Source organism: Myotis daubentonii, chromosome 3 (genome assembly GCF_963259705.1).
Source record: "Myotis daubentonii chromosome 3, mMyoDau2.1, whole genome shotgun sequence".
Lineage (NCBI taxonomy): Eukaryota > Metazoa > Chordata > Mammalia > Chiroptera > Vespertilionidae > Myotis > Myotis daubentonii.
Window position 1 is genome coordinate 5418210 of NC_081842.1, and position 21919 is coordinate 5440128.

General features: G+C 46.0%; 1 protein-coding gene across 4 annotated transcripts in view; it reads right to left on the bottom strand.

Moving 5' to 3' along the window:
• The window catches only part of LCA5L (lebercilin LCA5 like), a 35102-nt gene that overhangs the window by 2373 nt on the left and 10810 nt on the right, over positions 1–21919 (bottom strand). Inside the window, exons 3-9 of one of the 4 annotated variants that reach the window (XM_059686478.1) lie at positions 18529–18854; positions 17918–18064; positions 11309–11823; positions 6438–6575; positions 4388–4472; positions 1432–1538; positions 1017–1134 (exon numbers count right to left, since the gene is read on the bottom strand). In XM_059686478.1, the coding sequence (XP_059542461.1) occupies positions 1017–1134; positions 1432–1538; positions 4388–4472; positions 6438–6575; positions 11309–11823; positions 17918–18064; positions 18529–18847 (1429 nt within the window). In that variant the 5' untranslated portion in view covers positions 18848–18854. Of the gene's footprint in view, positions 1–1016; positions 1135–1334; positions 1539–4387; positions 4473–6437; positions 6576–11308; positions 11824–17917; positions 18065–18528; positions 18855–21919 lie in introns of those variants that run through there. The other 3 variants (XM_059686475.1, XR_009451748.1, XM_059686477.1) reach the window with 3 other exon arrangements.

Here is a 21919-nt window from a genome sequence, read left to right on the forward strand (position 1 = left end):
CCTGTGGGTTGCAACCGCTTTGTGGGTCGAACGACCCTTTCACAGGGGTTGCCTAAGACCATCCTGCATATCAGATATTTACATGACGATTCATAACAGTAACAACATTACAGTTATGAAGTAGCAACGAAAATAATTTTATGGTTGGGTCACAGCATGAGGAACTGTATTTAAAGGGCCAGAAGGTTGAGAACCACTGCTCTAAGCCTACCCGGCCAGGGCAAGGGCCACCAGTCTGGTAGTAAAGAGGCTTGAGCATTAAGGGCTGGTGTCACCAAGACCCCTGCTCCTCTGTACCACTCTGCAGTGTTGCCAGGTGAGCTGGTCCTGGCTGTCTGGCCCACCACCTATGGGAGAGGGCGCCCCGTCCCTGTGCTGCAGCCAGGTCAGCCGAGGGCTCCCATTTCACCCCCAGCGTGTTCTGCTCCGACCTCCTCCCAGCACTGGAGGTTTGTCCCTGGGCTCTTAGAACGGGAGGTTCTGAGCAGCCTGTTCCCCCGAACCTCTCCCAGACCCACAGAGCAGCCGTGCGCGGTGGGTTCTCTGTGCCCAGGACGGTGCAGGGCCTCGCCCTGATGGGCCCTTGTACATTCTGGCCCAGAAGCCAGCGTCTGCCGGTTGACCCCTCCCTGGAAGCCTTCGGTTGGTTTCATTAGTGGCCGTGTTGCCCTTTACTCAGTGGGCTGGTCTGCCACTCAGTTTGTCAGAGTGAACATAATGCTTAAGGGTACACGCAAAGACAGGGAATTGAGAGGCAACGCAAGGGAATGAATGCGGCGTCAGAGTGAAGACTGGTTGTTTCTGGTGGGCAGGGAGGGGATGTGGTTAGGAAGGGCCCACAGTGTGTTCTGGGGACTAACGTTCTATTTGTTAGGGCTGGTGGCTACACAGTGTTAAATTCTATAATCGTTCTTTGAACAGTATATATGTCTTATGTATACTTTTATACACAGACATACAGAATTCACAACTTACAAAAAGAAAGAATAAATACGACTTAAAAGTTGCTAAATCACCTTCATATTTTCTCTTGGACTCCTCTTGGTTTGGTAGTTTACTGCCACAGTAAGGAATTACATGGACTATTCCAGTGGATTTTTCTTTATGACCAGTGTTTCCTGTTATCTTTTTACTCTGGAATTCAGAAAAGCAGCAAAAGCTCATCTTTTGGGTACAGATAATTTTAAATTGTATTTAATTCAATGAATACAAATACTTTTTTGTATAGATCAAACTACTGTAGCCTATTTTGGAAAGACTAGTAGCTCTGCCCACAAATCCGTGTGCTCGTAGCTCGCTGCCCCACCCTCCTGTAGCTCTCGGCCGCTTGTAGATCTGTCATGTTACGGCGTCCCATCTAATTTGCACATTCCTCTATTATTATATTAGATATGTTTAATTAGGTGTTGCAAGATTTCAAATTTGCTGTACCTTAGTCGGCAAAGATGGCACGTCTTCCGATTTTTGGGTCCCCTGTTGTCTTGTACTTGTAAATGGAACATTTTTCCTGTCTGTCTGCACTGATTTTGTTGAAGAAACTGCAGAACAAGTACATTACATGTAAGAAACATGTCTGGAAGCAATATTGATTGTAAGTATAAAATAACTGACACTTTGCAGCATAATGAAACAAAGTACACTAGATGCTTTCTAAAACCTTTCCATCTATGTGTAACATTTGCCACTGTCATCTTTCTCCTACCATTTCACTTTTGTCTTATTATGGGTATCCCAGAGGCTGAGTCCAAAGCAAGCTGGCATTAGATGGGTCTGTGTGGCTGTTCGAGGACAGGGCTGCCCCTGCCTGCAGCCAAGACTCAGAACTTAGACATGCAACCTCGAGAGCAATCACTGCCAGCCGTGTCGGAGCTCCTGCCTGCTGACCAACGGGTAGGTGGCCCAGGCGTGGCCGCTCTCTCTCTCCCATTTAAACGACCCCATGGGTGATTTTACCATTTTCTCTGCTGGCTGTTATTCTGGATTATAAACCAGAGGCAAACAAAGGAATTTAAGGAAATGTGAGGTGGTTGCCTATAAAGAGCCCGGCTGGTGTGGCTCAGTGGTTGAGCACCACTCTATGAACCAGGAGGTCACGGTTCGATTCCCAGTCAGGGCACATGCCCAGGTTGTGGGCTTGATCCCCAGTAGGGGGCGTGCAGGAGGCAGCCCATCGATTATTGTCTCTCATCATTGATGTTCTATCTCTCCCTCTCCCTTTCTCTGAAGTCAATAAAAATACATGAAAGACCAGTAAATGCATAGTTACTTCTCCCGAAACAGGGTGAGTGTCTCTAGTGTGTCCCTTCTGAGCGGAATGTTCCGCTGGGAGTCCTTGGGTGGCGAGTAAGCACAGCTTGTCCTGAGGGGGAAGTACTGCTCAGGAATAAAAGTGACTGATGACAGTAGCAGCAACATGGGTGAGTCTCAGAAACATGGTGCTGGACAAAAGCCAGGCACAAAAGAGTAGCCACTCTGACCCCGTTTGTATGAAGCTCTAGAACAGGCAAACTACGCTGTGTGACAGAAGGGACTGAGTGGAGGCCTCAGCCAGGGGTGGGGGACCACTGGGCGCAAAGTGGGCACCAGGGAACCTCCCCAGGAGAGGGAACTGCTCCATGTTTTGCTGTGGTGGTGGTTACATGGGGATCAACGTGCATTTGTCAAAACCCACTGAATTGCACTCTTAAAATGGGGCATTTTAGTGAGGTAAACTGTAATGAAATAAAGTTGATTTTTATTTTTTAAAATTTATTTATTCTTTAGATGATTTTTAATTGATTTTTAGAGAGAGAAAGGAAGTGGGAGAGAGAGAGAGAGAGAAACATCATGTGATAGCAGAACTTCTATTAGCTGCCTCCTGCATAACCTGTACCAGGGATTGAGCCGGGGACCCGGGCCTGTGTCCTGATCGGGAATCGAACCAGCACCTTTTCAATGCACTGGATAATGCCCGACCAACTGAGCTGCACTGGCCAGGGATAAAGTTGATTTTTATTTATTTATTTACTAGAGGCCCGGTGCATGAAATTCATGCACTGGGTGGGGGGAAGTGTCCCTCAGCCCAGCCTGTACCCTCTCCAATCTGGGACCCCTCGGGGGATGTCCAACCAGCAGTTGGACATTCCTCTCACAATCCAGGACTGCTGTCTCCCAACCGCTTGCCTACCTGCCTGCCTGATTGCCCCTAACCTCTTCTGCCTGCCAACCTGATCACCCCTTAACCACTTCCCTGCCGGCCTGATTGATACCTAACTGCTCCCCTGCTGGCCCAGTTGCCCCCAACTGCCCTCTCTTGCAGGCCTGGTCCCCCCACAACTGCCCTCCCCTGCCGTCCTGGTTGCCCCTAACTGCCCTCCCCTGCCAGCCTGGCTGCCCCTAACTGCCCTCCCCTGCAGGCCTGATCCCTCCCAACTGCCCTCCCCTGCCAGCCTGGTCACCTCCAACTGCCCTCCCCTGCAGGCCCGATTGCCCCCAACTGCCCTCTCCTGCTGGCTTGATTGCCCACAACTGCCCTGCCCTGCCAGCCATTTGTGGTGGCCATCTTGTGACGACATGGGGGTGGACAGCTTGTGCAAGGGCGTGATAGTCAATTTGCATATTACCCCTTTATTACATAAGATTATTTATTTAAAATATATTTTATTGATTTTTTTACAGAGAGGAAGGGAGAGGGATAGAGAGTTCGAAACATCGATGAGAGAGAAACATTGATCAGCTGCCTCCTGCCCCTACTGGGGATGTGCCCACAACCAAGGTACATGCCCTTGACCAGAACTGAACCCAGGACCCTTCAGTCCACAGGCCGACACTCTATCCACTGAGCCAAACAGATCAGGGCAGGATTATTTATTTTTAAAATATATTTTTATTGATTTCAGAGAGGAAGGAAGAGGCAGGGAGAGATAGAAACATCAATGATGACAGAGAATCATTGATTGGCTGCCTCCTGCACACCCCACACTGGGGACTGAGCCTGCAACCCTGGCATGTGCCCTGACCAGGAATTGAACTGTGGTTCATAGGCCAATGCTCAACCATTGAGCATACCGGCCAGGCTAAAGTTGAGTTTTAAATCCACACTCTGGCAAATAGATATTCTTAACAAGTTCAACATTTGGCAGCCACTTTGCTTCAAGCTGCAAAATCCTCCTTTCACTCCACCTGAAGTAACATGCAGGACTGAGCAGAGGGTGGGAAGACAGGAACAAATTGCTATTCTTTTCTAGTTGTTGCAACCATAGCACAGTTTTATTATTTTCCTAGAGTCACAAGATGTGTTTCAATGCCTAATAAAATGATTTTTTAAACATCTATTATTTTGGTGATATAAGGAAAATCTGACTAGATACTTAAGAATAGATTTTGAGGAAAAATAGTTAAAACATACCTATTGGATAATCTTCTTTGACATGTAAATTTTTCGCTATCCGATTAGTATAGATGTTTTTAATGTCAAGCTCTCGATCTTTCTCCTAAAAAGAGCCACAAAATCAATTTTTCTATAAGTATTTGTTTTTTTTATCAACCTGGATTTCTTCTAAAAAACAATTTGATTTGAGTTCAGTATTTTCTTTTGTTTAGAGCATATGTTTTTTACTTTTTATTATATTTTTATTGATTTTAGAGAGGAAGGAAGAGAGAGAGAGAAACATCAATGTGAGAGAGAGACATCAATCTGTAGCCTCCATATTTGCCCCAACGGGGATCAAACCTCAATCTAGGCATGTGCCCTGACTGGGAATTGAACCGGTGACCTTCTGGTGCACGGGACAATGCTCCAACCAACTGAGCCACACTGGCCAGGGCAAGTTCAGAATTCTTTGAATAAAATCTGTATTTCTAGCAGAAATAGAAATAGGCTATAGCAGTGGTCGGCAAACTCATTAGTCAACAGAGCCAAATATCAACAGTACAACGATTGAAATTTCTTTTGCGAGCCAAATTTTTTAACCTTAAACTATATAGGTAGGTACATTGTTATTAACTTAATTAGGGTTCTCCTAAGGCTTAGGAAGAGCCACACTCAAGGGGCCAAAGAGCTGCATGTGGCTCGCGGGCCGCAGTTTGCTGACCACGGGGCTATAGCATTACATATCATTCCTGACATAAAAAAACCCACTTTTTAACAGAGTGACATATTATTATTATGATGGGACAATGTTTTTGAAAAATTTCTGAGCTACCTTCTTTCACTTGTTTCCATTCCCTATGTTTCTTATTCTTTTGCATGGCGCAATATAGTGGCCACTAGCCATCTAAACTAATTAAACTGATTTAAACTAATTTAAAAACATAAAAAAAATGAAATCTTACCATTTGTGTCACATGGATGGACCTAAAGGGTATTATGTTAAGTGACAAGTACCATAGATTTCACTTATATGTAAAATTGAAAGAATATAAACAAACAAACAAAATAGAAACAGACTCATATAGACACAGAGGGGAAGGGAATGGGAGGACTGGGTGAAAGGACTGAGAAGTACAGATTAGTAGTTACAAAACAGTCATGGGGGCATAAGGTACAACAGAAAATATAGTCAATAACATTGCATGGTGCCAAGTGGGTACTGGAAATATTGGGGGAACACTTTGTAAAGTGTGTGGGTGTCTAACCACTATGTTGTACACCTGCATCCAATAATAATATTGAAAGTAAACCGTAATTGAAAAATAAAAATAAACCAATTACACTAAACTAAACTAAACTAAAAAATTCAATCCTCAGTCACACTATCCATATTTGGAGTGCTCGGTAGCTTTGAATCCCAATATTCTTTTAAAAGTCTCAGAAAAATAAAAGGTTTGAAATCCTGGCTTGTTGAGGAAAAAAAAGACTCAATGAAATGCTGAACACTGCTTCTTACACATACAGCAAGAGGCACGCCTGTTAGAATCAGGACCACTGAGGCGGGCCTGTGGATTAAGGGTGTCTCCCACGTCTGATTAGGGAGGAAAGCCCAGGAAGAAAGGGCCCAGAGATGGGGAGTGAAAAGAGACAAAAAAGATCTTGATGTTTAGAGGGGCCAGTTTTGCTTATCTGGAAAACGCGGTTCTATCTTTTATTTGAGGGTCAGCATGTACGTCAGCAGCGGAGAAAAGGAAGAGGCAGGTCAAGAGCTGCTGACTGACAGGTGCAGGATGGCCGGGTCAAAAGGAAGGAACATGAAGGACCTTCCTCCTTCACGCTTGGCACCAAGGTTTAAGCCGGTGCCCACCACAGAGCGGGCCCAGAGTGGAAGGCCACAGGGTCAGAACACAAGGCGGATACCTGTGTGGGTGTGTTCCCTTGGTTAATCCAGAGAAACAATAAGAAAGAAAACCCGGATCTCGGAACGCTCACGGAATGCTTGTTGACTCTTTGTAGGGAAGAGGAGCCCTGACGATTGGGAAGCAGAATGCCACCCACGTGGTTGCGTTTGGCTTGAAAGCAGTACCTTCAGTTTTTGCTGGAGGAGTTTGACTTCCGTCTGCAGAGTCTCCTTGGCGGTCTGGGTGGCCAGCGTCTTCTGGTTCTCGATGGCCAGCTGCCGGCTGAAGGCTTTGTTGTTCAACCGCAGCTGCTTCTCCAAGTTCTGGAAACAGCGCATGTTTCAATGCTCGTAACCAGCGCGGTTTTATCAAAACCTCTGACTTTAATGGACTCATGACACTTAGGAGAGGTGCAAATGTTTAATACAATACTAGTGATGGCTTGTATAGGGGACATTTTCTAGAACTAAGGAGAACCACAAAGAGACAAAATCCTGAGCACGACTCTAGAGAATATGTTTTGAGCTGAATGTTTTTTACATTCTGGAATTTGATAAACATTTTTTTGAACAGGTTCTGAAAATCAATAGATATAATCACTGTCACACTTTAAGCCCAAGTAGGTCTGTTATGTGAAGTATTCTGCTAACGCCCTGCTAAGTCCTCACCTAGCGTGGTCAGCAGGTTCTTGGAAATGGACTTTAAGTGAACGATGTATAACAAAACCAATGCTACCGTGGGCTGATGGGTATAAATTAGATTAAGTTCCTATGGCATATTTCTGTCATAAAAATCACCAAACCTCTAAATAAAGACCTGGAACATTCTGATATTTAACACGGAAATAAAGGCGAGCTCTTCATACATTTAAGACAGATGAATAAAAGCAAGCTAATTCTTTCCAACCTGCAGATTCCAGCTCAGGGCTGTGGGTGGCCGGAGCCTCTCCTGGCAGCTCAGGGCGCCAGGCAGGACCCCCCTGGACCAGACACCCTGCAGCACAGGCACACTCCCACCCGCAGCCCCTCACGCTGGGACAAGGCAGACACGCTGCTGCCCCACACGTGCACGCCTCTGGACTGTGGGAGGAAACCGGAGTCCCGGGGCAAACCTGCGCAGACGTGGGGTGCCAAGGCCAGCTCCTCAGGGACAGGCCCTGGCCAGGAATCGATGTGTTTTTCCTCCCTGATGCTATAATGACATGACGCCGAATGAAACAAGGTCATTCGAGGACCTGCTGGCTTCTTTAAAAGCCTCTCAGCCTCTCTTCCTGAAGTCGCCCAGCCCCATGGAGCCCCTGGTGGCCCGCGGTCCTGCTGCCTGGGACAGCAGGGCTCCTGGTCTCACGGGCCCCACGCAGACAGGAAGCGGCCGCGGAGCACGGCCACGGCCACGCCAGCTCAGGACTCGCTGCTGCAGCTCACCTCCCGGGACGGGAACTCTGTCACTGGAGATGTTTGGTCTGGACTCTGACAGAGGCGTGGCCAAAGGCCTTTTCTTTCTTTCTTTTTTTTTTCATAAAGTATGGTTTCCCCCGTGAAAACATTAAGACTTTCTCATTAAAGGAAAGTGGGAAGTATGGTATGTAAAAGGGTGATATAAGCACTAAAACCCTCACTCCCTAAAATATTAACACTAAAAATACCTGCGTGTTTTGGCCCACAAACCTCCCCCCCACCCACAAAGTGCCCTACAACCAAACGGAATTTCCCATGTAACCAAGTGCTTCTGATAGGAAAATACTCAACTACTTCTTGAATTCTTGTTTTGTTTATTGATATAAAAACATGCAGATGTAAAGATATGTAGATGAGATAAAAATACAGTTACTTTTACACGACAGACACGTGCTGAGATGGACCTAATGTTGCCTAACAGCCACATGAGAGAACTTCGGTCTCCTACTTGCACGAGTGTAACGAGGTGGCTCATTATTTTCTGTAGCTCACATATCCACTGTAGGTGAGAAAATTCTCTTTGAAATAGAGGAGGATTTTACCAAAGGAGAAATAACAGATTCAAAAAGCGGACTGAAACGAATTGATATTTTCTAATTATCTCAAGATTGTAAAAAATACTTATCTCTCATCATCACATATTAAGGAATTAAACAGTAAATCAATTCCATTTATGTTTATGCTCAATGTCATCCAGGTGCTCTCCCCACTCATCCCTTCAATGGGATCCCCAGCTCTGGAAGCCACACATCATCAGGGAAACCGACCCATTAATTTCTTCAATTGCTTTAGCTCTTTTTCCCTCTGTGCTCGCAGGAGTAGCATCTGGGAAAAGTTCCATTTCTAAAATTCCAAAATGTCTATGTGTAGTGACTGGACAAACGGATGAGGGAGCAGTCAGGGGAAGGGAATGAAGACACGCGCTGTGAGGTCTTCAGGGAAGTAGCCTTTTCATAAAGAGCTTGAAGTAGAGGGTTGCTTTCGAAGACAGTTGCACACCACACCACACAAGCCACACCACACACACCACACACAACCCCACCCCACCCCACCCCACACACATCATACCAGCCACACCACACCACACCACACCACACCAGCCACCTCACCCCACCCCACACACCACACCACACACACACCAGCCACACCACACCAGCCACACCACACCAGCCACACCACACACACCACCCTACCCCACCCCACACCACCCCACCCCACCCCACCCCACACCACACACACCACCCCACCCCACACCACACCACACACACACCAGCCACACCACACCAGCCACACCACACCACCCCACCCCACACCACACATACCATACCAGCCACACCACACCACACCACACCACACCACACCACACCAGCCACCCCACCCCACCCCACACCACACACACACCAGCCACACCACACACACCACACCAGCCACCCCACCCCACACCACACACACCACACACACACCAGCCACACAACACACACCACACCACACCAGCCACACCACACACACCACCCTACCCCACCCCACACCACCCCACCCCACCCCACACCACACCAGCCACCCCACCCCACCCCACACCACACACACACCAGCCACACCACACACACCACACCAGCCACCCCACCCCACACCACACACACCACACACACACCAGCCACACCACACCAGCCACACCACACACACCACCCTACCCCACCCCACACCACCCCACCCCACCCCACACCACACCAGCCACCCCACCCCACCCCACACCACACACACACCAGCCACACCACACACACCACACCAGCCACCCCACCCCACACCACACACACCACACCACACCAGCCACACCACACACACCACCCTACCCCACCCCACACCACCCCACCCCACCCCACACCACACACACCATACCAGCCACACCACACCACACCACACACACCACACCAGCCACACCACACCACCCCACCCCACCCCACACCACACACACACCAGCCACACCACACACACCACACCAGCAACACCACACCACACACACACCAGCCACACCACACACACCACCCCACCCCACACCACACACACCACCCCACCCCACACCACACACCCCACACCAGCCACCCCACACCACACACACACCAGCCACACCACACACCACCCCACCCCACCCCACACCACACATACCATACCAGCCACACCACACCACACCAGCCACCCCACCCCACCCCACATACACCACACCACACACCACACCACCCCACCCCACACCACACACACCACACCAGCCACCCCACACCACACACACCACACCAGCCACACCACACCACCCCACCCCACCCCACACCACACACACACCAGCCACACCACACCAGCCACACCACACCACCCCACCCCACACCACACATACCACACCAGCCACACCACACCACCCCACCCCACACCACACATACCATACCAGCCACACCACACACACCACACCACACCACACCACACCACACCACACCACACCAGCCACCCCACCCCACCCCACACCACACACACACCAGCCACACCACACACACCACACCAGCCACCCCATCCCACACCACACACACCACACACACACCAGCCACACCACACACACCACACCAGCCACACCACCCCACCCCACCCCACACCACACACACCACACCATCTTTTCAGTACGTACACAGTCTCCCCTAACAAGAGAACCGTCCTTTTTCAGCCACTGTGGAGAACAGTATGGAGTTTCCTCAAAAAACTAAAAATGGAACTCCCATTTGACCCAGTGATCCCACTTCTAGGACTATATCCCAAGAAACTAGAAACACCAATCAGAAAGGATATATGCACCCCTATGTTCATAGCAGCACAATTCACCATAGCTAAGATTTGGAAACAGCCTAAGTGCCCATCAGCAGATGAGTGGATTAAAAAACTGTGGTACATCTACACAATGGAATACTATGCTGTGGTAAAAAAGAAGGAACTCTTGCCTTTTGCAACAGCATGGATGGAACTGGAGAGCATTATGCTAAGTGAAATAAGCCAGTCAGAGAAAGACAAATGCCACATGATCTCACTCATTTGTGGAATATAGAGAACAACATAGACTGATGAACAGGGACAGATCCAAAGACAGAGAAACGGCGATCAGACTATCAATCCCCAGAGGGAAAGTAGGGGAGGGTGGGGTAAGGGGAAGAGATCAACCGAAGGACTTGTATGCATGCATATAGGCCTAACCAATGGACACGGACAACAGGGGGGTGAGAGCATGAGTGCGGGGTGGGGTGGGGGGAGGTTGGGGGTTAATGGGGGGGATGAGGACACATTTGTAATACCTTAACCAATAAAGAAATTAAAAAAAAATAAACTAAACTAAAAAAAAAAAAAAAAAAAAAAAAAAAAGAGCCTGTGCTTGCTCACTGTGACAGAAGAGCAATTTCCAGACCTGGGCGGTTTCTCTTTCCTTTGAGCACCCCCTCCCCTGGCCCCAGCCCCTGTGGACACAGCACCAGTGTGAAGGCCTGCAGAGGGAGGCACTTGGGCGAGGACGCACGCACACCCTTCTGTGTTAATTCTGGACCCTTCACATGCCCAGGCCGCGAAATACAGACCTGTATCTGCTTGTCGTTGGCCTCCATTTTGGCGGTCAGGGCAGCCAGTCTTTCGGTCAGCTCCTCCCTCTCTGCAAGACTCCTGTCTTCACAGAGTGCCTGCAGGGCCTGCAAGGCGTCTTTGGTCTTCAGCAATTTGCTGTCCGTTTCTTTCAGTTTCCGAGATACAAGTCTTTCCTTTTCTTTGGATTTCTTAAGTAGCTGCCTTAAATTTTTAACTTCATTCTGATGTTTAGCCATAATCTGGGGCACATTATTTTGTGAAGTCTCATATCTTCCTATAGCTTTCAAGTGCCTAATCTCAAGCTGTTTCAATAATTGGTTTTCTAAGGCCGTGGCTTCCATCTTACGATGTATATCAGTTAATTCGTTTTTCAATTCTTTAATCTTATGGAGCCTTGCTGAGAGCACGCGCTGAGTTATGGCATCTCTTTTCTGGGTAATCATATTGATTTTAGAACTTAAAAGTGATGCATTCCACTTCTGCTTTTTTTCAACTGAGATTTCCTTATGACCTGTCAAGCAGATAATCCAATTAGTTACTAGTTATATATCTATCTATATCTATATCTATATCTATATCTATATCTATATCTATATCTATAGATATATAGATATATAGATATATAGATATATAGATATATATAGATATGCAGGTATGCAAATATGTATAACCCCCTCTCCTGCACAGATGTACATATTCATGAGAGCTAGAAGGGGAAAGAATTAACATTGAATGAATATCCATGCTTAGGCTAGGCACTTTATATATAGCTACCTCATTTAACGCAGTTCTTTAAGGTCAGTAATAGTCTATTTTATAGCTAGACTGTTTTAGTGGTTTGTCCAAGGTTATATAACCACGACGTGACAGTGGATTGAAAGCCAGGTCTTCTTTGACTCTGAAACCTGTACTTATATCTTTTATAAAGCTAAACTAAAGCTCATGATAATAGATAACATTTATTAAGTGCTATCATATATCAGACATTGAACTAATGTTTTATACAGATCAGATGTAATCCTTCTAACAATATCTTATCGGGCAATTAGAGTGTAACACTGAAGCCCAGTGTAATATGTGAATATCTCATCTGCTCAAAAACCCACTTAAAAACCATCACACTGCTTAGAGAATATATACAGATATGCAATTTTTCAATACATCCAACAAAGACCCTTTTTCTTCCATTACTTTGGCTGGGCACTAAATAAAGTAGTCAGGGGGCTTGTGTTCAGGAGTTTATTGAAAACAAAATGTTTCCAAACAATGTTACAGCAAACTTATAAGCCCCAAGCTCACATAATTGAATCTGAGTTTGTCAAATGTATGTGCAACATCACTTATTGTCATCCTGTTTTAACGATGAACTGATGCTTAGCGAGGTCACTTGTCAATGGGCACAAGGAAGTGGGGAGACAGACCCCAGGCCTGTGTGCCTACATCACTGCCTCATATCTATATTCTTCTGGATGATGTATATGTATACAGGTATATATATATATGTATGTGTGCATCTGTGTATGTAAACAAATGTGTGTGCATGTGTACATATTAGTATATCTGTATTGAGAGAGACTGATTCTGGATTCTAGAATCTAGAATATCTGGTCCTCATCCTGGAGAGAGAGGGAATGTCATGGCCAAGGTCCCTGGTGTCCTAACCTTAGGCTCGTGGCCACGTGTGGACACATCCTCTGAGACATGGCTTAGTATGGCTGGTTTGGGAAAGGCGGTTCGGCCTGGGATAGAAGCAATGAGCCAAAAGAAACAGCCGGTGCTTTCTGGGGATACAACATTTGAATCCTGGCTGTGAAAGACCACACGGATTTGACCACCGTTAGTGTCTGTATACATCAATTATTGATGAACTGTCTTTACAACTGTGCCGCCAATGGCATTTATTTTCCCACTGGCGACAACTGAGTAGGGCTGTGGTTGAATATTGAGTATTTTGGAATCAGCTTTTGAGTACACTGAAAACTGGAAAGCACAGCAGATCAGAGTCTGTGACACCAACGAGAAGGGCAGTGAGCAGGTGCTTGTGGTTGTGTCGAGGCCACCTGAATAGCCTGGACAGTGGCTAGGGGAACCCTAAACCCAGGCCATGTGGATCAGGCTGGATTTAAACAGGGGTGAGTGGCGGTGTCATGTTCTATGCCATGCCCACCATGACTGAACTTGATCTCCAACTTGTACTGTCTTCCAGCTCTTGGGTGACATGACCCTGAACAGGAGAGGGAGTTCCCAGAGACTAGAAGGGTGAGGGGTGGTGGGTCACGTGGGCAGGGAGGCTTGTGTCCCTGTCTCACATGTATTCAAGTGACTGGAGGGTTTGCAGTCAGAATGAGTGGGCGCCTGGGGACTAACCCCACAGCCCTGGCCAAGGCCATAGGTGAGGATGTATACAGAGGCCCTGGGTGCTTTGAAAAGAGATGTCAGCCTTCTAAAGATCACATGGGCCCCACTGGTGTGACTCAGTGGTTAAGCCTCAGCTTATGAACTAGGAGGTCTTGGTTTGGTTCTTGGTCAGGGCACATTCCTGGGGTTGCGGGCTTGATTCCCAGAAGGGGGCGTGCAGGAGGCAGCCAATCAATGATTCTCTCTCATCATTGGTGTTTCTATCTCTCCCTCTCCCTTCCTCTCTGAAATCAAGAAAAAAAAAATCACATGGGCTTGGACAAGAACACATAAGTGATAAAAATAAAGGACCAGAGGCTCTTCTGAAAATCTTCTTGTCTGTGAAAGGTCTTCCATATGCCCTCCACTCCCCAAACACACCTGAGATTACATTTCTTGCCTACCCTACTGGGCGGGCCCGAGAGAATAAGCCAGTTTGCTTCAGAAAGGTAAATATATCACTTGCCATTGGAGTGGTAGAGAACAATTTCATATTTTACACATCATGCATACTTATATAACTATAAAGCCTGTAGAAAATGAAAATAGGGTTTGATCCTTAATGCTTTTATACCTCATTATCCTAACCTACACATAATAAGGGTAAAACTTACAATTTCTATCCCACTTCCCACAATTAAGGCAGATTTAGCTTAATGATTAAACTACTCTTGGGATACTTAATTTTTAAACCACTGAGCTAAAACACTCAAATTAATTCATCAAAAAACATGTACATTTAAGTCCATAGTTAACCAAAAAGGCGCTCATCACATTACTTACAAGGCAACGTGCTCTTCCGAACATTACAAGAATGTGCCCCACTCACGCTTTCCTGTGCCAGCCTCCTCCTTCCCGGGTCACCGTACCCTCCTGTCTAGGAGCCACTGTCTTCCACCCCCACCCCCGTTGCCCCTTGGCCTCTCTGATCTCTTCCTCTTTGTTTCAGTGTCTCGTTCTCTCATCAAGGCCTTCCACGCCCTCAGTCTGGTTCTGCTCCTTATCCTGAGCCATGTTCCCATCACTCCTGCGGGCCTGCCCTCCACCAGGTTCTCTCTCTTCCAGGTAACGCTATATTTCACTTTGATAGAGATGCCCACCTCCACCAAGGACCAGGGTAAGAAGAGGGTCAAAGGAAGGGCCCTTTCCCTTTCTGTCTCCACAGTTCCCGCTGTTAGTCTGCGGGCGAGGGCCTCCATGCCTTCATCTTCCACCTGCACCTGACCAGGCCACAGGGCCAAAGGCGTGCTGGCGATCGCAATGCAGTGAAATAAGTTCTTTTTCGGTATTCCCATGTTTTGAATGACTATCACATATTTTGGCACTGTATTAGCAAACACATCAGAGAAGAATACACGGGTGGGCAAAAGTAGGTTTGTAGTCATGAGTGCGTGAAACACAGTTATTCTTGTATTACTATTTATTAATTATTGTATTATTTTCCATAGGAACAACTATAAACCTACTTTGGCCCTCCCCTGTATAACTGAAAGAGTGCTGAAAGTACATTTTCTACAAAAGATACAATTTTTAAAAATTAAATTGTAGATATACAGTATATTGCTTGCTATTATTTACATTGGTTTAGGTAAATCTCTTAATACTTGACCAAAGCAAAAATCCTATCAAACTGAAGTCCTCATTTCATCCTTATAATTTTTCTCTAGGAAATATCTTTCTGCCATAAGCTTTGCTTTTCTAAGCTGGGACTTGAACATGATCTCTGATGTTATTATTCTTTAGTGAATCCCAGGTCTCCATTGGTGGTTCCTAATCCAGTGTTTCCAGCCCCTGAAGGTCAGCCATCGACTCTCAATGTATGAGAATGATGAGCAGATGCTGACCATCCACGGAGAAGGGGCTGCACTGGCGAAAGCATTAAGCCTCTTAGCTTTTGGGTTAGAATTATATCAATTACTTGGTGCTGAAATTTCTTTGGCAGATACTTGCAAAATATGAGCTGTAAGGGAACAAAAGAATACAAGGATAAACCTAGGAAACACTTTAACATTCTATGACAAAGTTTGATGTGACGACAAGTGTTTTAAGTTCCTGATGCACTGGTACAAGGGTCCTCAGGGGCATGTAATTTGAGTTAAAGATGTACCCAATATTTAAAACAATTTCAGAGTATTCATACACAAAAGTGCCTTTCAGAATTTGAGTGCACTGTCAGGTGACTGAATTAATTTAGCTTACTCCCAGTTTATGGACAAGTATCTTGCACAAAACACAATAAATATCTGTGGAACAAATAAATGAAGAATCAGTTTTAAATAGTTAAATCATAAGGTACTTAGAACTCAAAATGCAGTTCATTTCTCACAGAAAGTTTTACAAATGCTAACAGCCTTCCCACAGTCCCACAAAAGTGTAGAGTCCAGCGGTTCTCAACCTGTGGGTCGCGACCCCTGAAAATACATCCTGCATATCAGATATTTACATTACGATTCATAACAGTAGCAAAATTACAGTTATGAAGTAGCAACAAAAATAATTTTATGGTTGGGGGTCACCACAACATGAGAAACTGTATTAAAGGGTCGCAGCATTAGGAAGGTTGAGAGCCACTGGGTAGACTCAATATACAATGCAATAGATAGATCCATGGTCCCTTGTCATAGCCCTTGGGGCTATGGTGTTTCTGAACTTGGGGGTCTTGTTTTTTAAGGTGCATGTATGGTATTTTCCACAGTGCTTCCATCCTAGTAGGGTTGGGGACAGCATACTTTAATCAAATAATATTTTTAGGTGAAATAGATTTAACTATCCACACTAAGTGAAATAAAGATCAGTCTCCCATCCAAGTACTAACCAGGCCCGACCCTGCTTAGCTTCCGAGATCAGACGAGATCGGGCGCGTTCAGGGTGGTATGGCCGTAGACAAAGATCAGTCTCATGTCAGTTCAAATCAGGTTTGTTTTTTTAACATAAATTTCATGCCCAGCCGGCCTGGTTCAGTGGTTGAATGTCCACCCATGAACCAGGAAGTCATGGTTTGATTCCTGGTCAGGGCACATGGCTGGGTTGTGGGCTTGATCCCCAGTGTGGGGTGTGCAGAAGGCAGCTAATCAATGGTTCTTCCTCATCAGTGATGTTTCTATCTCTCTTTCCCTCTCCCTCCCTTCCTCTTTGAAATCAATTAAAAATATATTATAAAACACGTAAATTTCACATATACTTCATGTGTATAATATATGTGAAAATCCACTACAAACCTAAAAAAATTTTATTGATTGATTTTGAGAGAGAGAGAGAGAGAGAGAGAGAGAGAGAGAGAGAGAGAGAGACATTGATTTTGTTGTTCCACTTATTTATATATTCACTGTTTGGTTCTTGTATGTGCCATGACTGAGGATCAAACCTGCAACCTTGGCGTATCAGGATGATGCTCTAACCAACTGAGCTACCTGGCCACAGCCCAAATCAAGTTTTTGTTGCTAAAGTAGTTTTGGTGCCAAACATATGAAAAGTGTTTGGTTATCAGAGCTTCCTAAGTGTCCAATGCAGTTAAGGGATCGTGTAACCGTGGAAGCTGACTGCGATGCATGTTCTGGTGTGATAACCGCGTCCCAATGCCCGAGTCCCACTGTGAGGGAGGTGCTGGGCTCTCCGTCCTCTGCCCCAGGCCTTCCCAGCGGGTCTGGGACTCCCACCTTCTAGAAAAGGGGCTTCTAACCTCCTGAGAATCTGCTGAAAGCTGTGGTCCCTTCTCCCTAGAAGAGTTCACAAACGGAACTCTGCATAGAAGTTCATGGGGTTCACAGGCAAGGGTCTTAGGGTAGGAGCCCCTGCTCTCGAGCTAGGAAGAGGGGGAGCTGGAGATTCTAGACGACACAGACATGGCACAGAGTCCTAGTCAGGCTGTGGTGACAGCTATTGGGTAAATGTGACAGGCGTGCCCCACACTTCCAGGCTGTGCTTTCCACCTGTTGACTCAGGGCAGTTCTCATGGTCACAGCGGAAAAGTGCTGGCTTTCTTGCATAAACAATCTTTGTAAGCCCAGGATTGCCTGCAGTGGGAGGGAGTGATTGCAGTCTGGGCAGGGAGGCAGGGAGTGAGGGGGCCAGGCCATCACGGGGCTAATTCCAATTTAGACAGTTAGGAGTTGAAGGTGTTGGCACTTCTAAAATCCACAAGGAAATGACATAATCAACAGCCTTTTGCCATCTCTGTTTCAAAAGATTATCTTTGCCATATGCCTCACCAGAGTTGGAGAACATCTTTTCGGGCTGTTGAGACAGGAATTGGTATTTCATTGGTGATTCACACCATAATTTTCCAGCTGAGATGTAAGGCAAGAAGCCACTGACATCCACGCACCGTGGTGCTCTGTAACAAGGCCACCTGTTAACTAGAAGGGGAACCAGCCTCACTGGGCTCCAGCAGGTAAGCGTGCAGAGGGCTGGCACGACCTTTTCAACCCAACTCTCGGTTATTCTGTAATTATTCTTTTTTTTTCTTTTGTCATCAAACATCTATTGAGGGTATGACCATTTTTGGCTGGTTTCTTCTTCTGAATACAAAAAGTGAATTTAAAAATAAGTCATCTGTGAAAGTAGACTAAATCCCAAGTCTGCAAGTACTGCACCAAGTACAGCCCACCCTGCTCGCGGGGAAAGTAACCAGCAAAGCACAGCCCTTCGTAACTATTCTTCATTTCTCTACTTCCAAGCTCCTTCCGTAAAAACTTCACTTATAATACATGTTGACAATATGAAAAGGTAATAAAAGTGAATGTGGCCACGTCAAATATTCGTGCCTTAAATAATGTCAGTGTGAGCAGACCTTGGGTCTCGGTTGGGACATTTTGCTTACCTTTAGGTTGGAAGAGTTCAGAAACGTAGTTTTTCTTCTCCTTTTTTTCCTTTATCACAGGCTTCTCTAAATAGTTTCCATTAGCGGCTGTTTCTGAACGTTCAGAGAGAAAGTCTTCTGAGTAATCATAGTAAGAAATTAAGCTGCAGGAGCACTGAGATCGGCTGTAGTCCACGCTCTTATCGGAGGCGTTGCCGTCCCCGGGAAGGTCGGCCGGGCTGGGGCTGCCCCTGGGCTCCTTGGGTAGCTGGCTGCTTCCCAGGGCCACGGCGGGGAAGTGCTCATCGCCATGGTTGCCTGCTGCGCCAGCCAAAGACATAGCACACCTGATGGAAGAAAGGGGCTTTGGGATCCATAGCCATTGACATTAAAATGGACCTGTGTGTTATTACATTGAACTATCTCTCTCTATAAAAGCCCAGCAACCGGAATGGCAGAATGACCAGAACGACCGATCCAGTCGGATCCAGGCCCCAATTGGCCCCCAACACCTCAATCGGGGGCAGGGCCGGCTGCCAACCACCCACAGCCCCTCCCCGCTGCCAGCCCAGCCTAATGGGACCCCATTATGGTGGGCCGGCCGGACCCCACCCATGCACCAATTTGTGCACTGGGCCTCGAGTAATGGATAAGTAAGATTTCTGAAATATTTTCTGGAACCATTTCAGTTTGGTTTTTATAATTTTCTACATAAACTATAAGAACCCTGAGACCAGACTTTGGTGAAATTATATTCACAGGTAATATAAGATAAAGTTCCTACCAGATAGAAGCAATGTCAACAGTTTACCGATTAGTGAATTGTACTCTTGCTCTCCAAGCCTTTCTGCTTGTTGGGTTTTTTGTTGTTGTTTTTTTTTTGCCTTGCTCAGAACTGAAGAAAGTGATTGCATTTGCTCGGTCTGGAAGGCTCATATAAAATGCAACGCTTACGAAACCCAGGCACATTTGCCCAAATGTATACACTTTTCTTTACTAATGATGAATCACATACTTTTAAGATTAAAGATACAGATCAGAATTAATCTACTTGATCCATAATTATATTTTAATTCAGGAAATTTGCATTCCTTTTTATGTGTTACTTAGACTACTATAACGCGAACATCATTTCCCTGATTATATTCTACATGATGACAGAAGAGGCAATAAAAAAAAATGCTGATTTGCATAAGAAGATCATCCAGGGATCGGAATCCTTTTGAAGAAAATGCACTGAGTGGGAAATTTACATTTGTTTAGCAAATAACTAACCATATTTTCAGCTGTACAAAATCCAAACTTTTATAAAGAATGGATTTGGGCCCTAACTGGTTTGGCTCAGTGGATAGAGTGTCGGCCTGCAGACTGAAGGGTCCCAGGTTCGATTCCAGTCAAGGGCATGTGCCTTGGTTGCGGGCACATCCCCAGTAGGGGGTGTGCAGGAGGCAGCTGATCGATGTTTCTCTCTCATCGATGTTTCTCACTTTCTATCCCTCTCCCTTCCTCTCTGTAAAAAATCAATCTATATATATATATATAATGGATTTGGGAAAAAAATCAAACTAAGTTTGTCTAGTTATTATACAGTTAACTCTTCAATGTAAAAAATAAAAATATTATTTGGGAACTAAAGAATGGTACAGTAGACTTCAAATAAATATATTTAAAAGATAAAAAACAATCATGAGTCATGGTTGCTGTGGCTCAGTTGGTTGGAGCATTGTCCTGTGCACCAAGGGATTGGGGTTTAATTCCCGGTTAGGGCACATACCCAGGTTTCAGGTTTGATCCCCAGTTGGGGCACATACGGCAGGCAACCAATCAATGTTTTTTTCTCTCTGTTGTCCTCTCTCCCTTTCCCTTCCTCTCTCTCCACTTAATATAAATTTATGTTGCTATGAAAAAGCTCCTAGATTTATTGAATTTTGAGTCCCACCTATGGTTGCCTTGGCAGGGCCAGACCAAATGAATTTGTGGGCCTTATACGGCCCGCGGGCTGGTCGTTTCTCACCCCGCCTTAGAGTTTTGCCTGTCCTTGTTCCTTCCCTCCTCTTCTTACTCATGACCTTGGCTCCTAATTTCCTCCCCATGCATCTTGACAAATCCAGATTGCCTGAACATGGTTACTAACCCACAAGAATAATTTGGCTTTTACCAGTTCTCCCTGCCACAAGCTAAACTTTGACCTCTCCTCTTCACCCCCAGCTCAGAACACGCCTTTGAAAAATCGCCTCCTGGGCACTGTGGGACAAAGGCTTCTTTCAAGGGTGCTTTTCATGTTACAGTCACAGGCTGTCCAGCTGCCACCAACCTGGGTGTGTGACAGAGTAGGAGACAGACAATTTGCAGGCTGACCAACTTGGGTTTGAATCTGGGTCAGTCCCTTAGCTAAGTGATCTTGGCTATTTGTAAAGGTAAGAACACCAATGTTACAGGGGGAAATGAGTCTAAAATACCTATCCCTGTACTTGTCACACAGTCAGCAATCAATACCCAGTAGGCTCCCTTCCTGGAAGGGTGATTCTGGGACAAGACCAGGACTTTCAGGTACGCCACTGGAGTCTGCATGTGATGGATGCGAGTTGGTCGGTTTCCCATCACTTATTTTACCTGGAACAACTCCTTGGGTAATCTCATTAGACTGAAATGCCCTGAAGACAGACTCTGTCTTTTTTTTTTATAATATATATATATATTTTAAAATATATTTTATTGATTTTTTACAGAGAGGAAGGGAGAGAGATAGAGAGTCAGAAACATCGATGAGAGAGAAACATCGACCAGCCGCCTCCTGCACATCCCCCACTGGGGATGTGCCCGCAACCCAGGTACATGCCTTTGACCGGAATCGAACCTGGGACCTTTCAGTCCGCAGGCCGACGCTCTATCCACTGAGCCAAACCGGTTTCGGCTAAATATATTTTTATTGATTTCAGAGAGGAAAGGAGAGGGAGAGAGAGATAGAAACATCAATGATGAGAGAAAATCATAGATTGGCTGCCTCCTGCATGCCCCTACTGCGGATCAAGTCCACAACCCAGGCATGAGCCCTTGGCCAGAATCGAACTTGGGACCCTTCTGTCTGCAGGCCTACACTCTATCCACTAAGCCAAACCAGCTAGGGCGACAGACTCTGTCTTGTTCCGGTTGTAGCTTCAGGCCTAGCGTGGTGCTGCCACCCAACCACTATTGTAAATGCCTGAATGGTGATCATACCACCACCTACTGTGTGCCAACTACGGAGGTAGGCGCTTGCATATATTAACTTAAGTATGATGGTATTGCTGAGAAACTGGCATCATTAACCCTATTTTACAGATGAGCAAATTAAAGCTCAGAACGGTTAAGTAACTTGTCCAAGGTCACTAAGCTGGTGAGTGGAAGCACTGAGTTTAGAATCCAGGTCTGT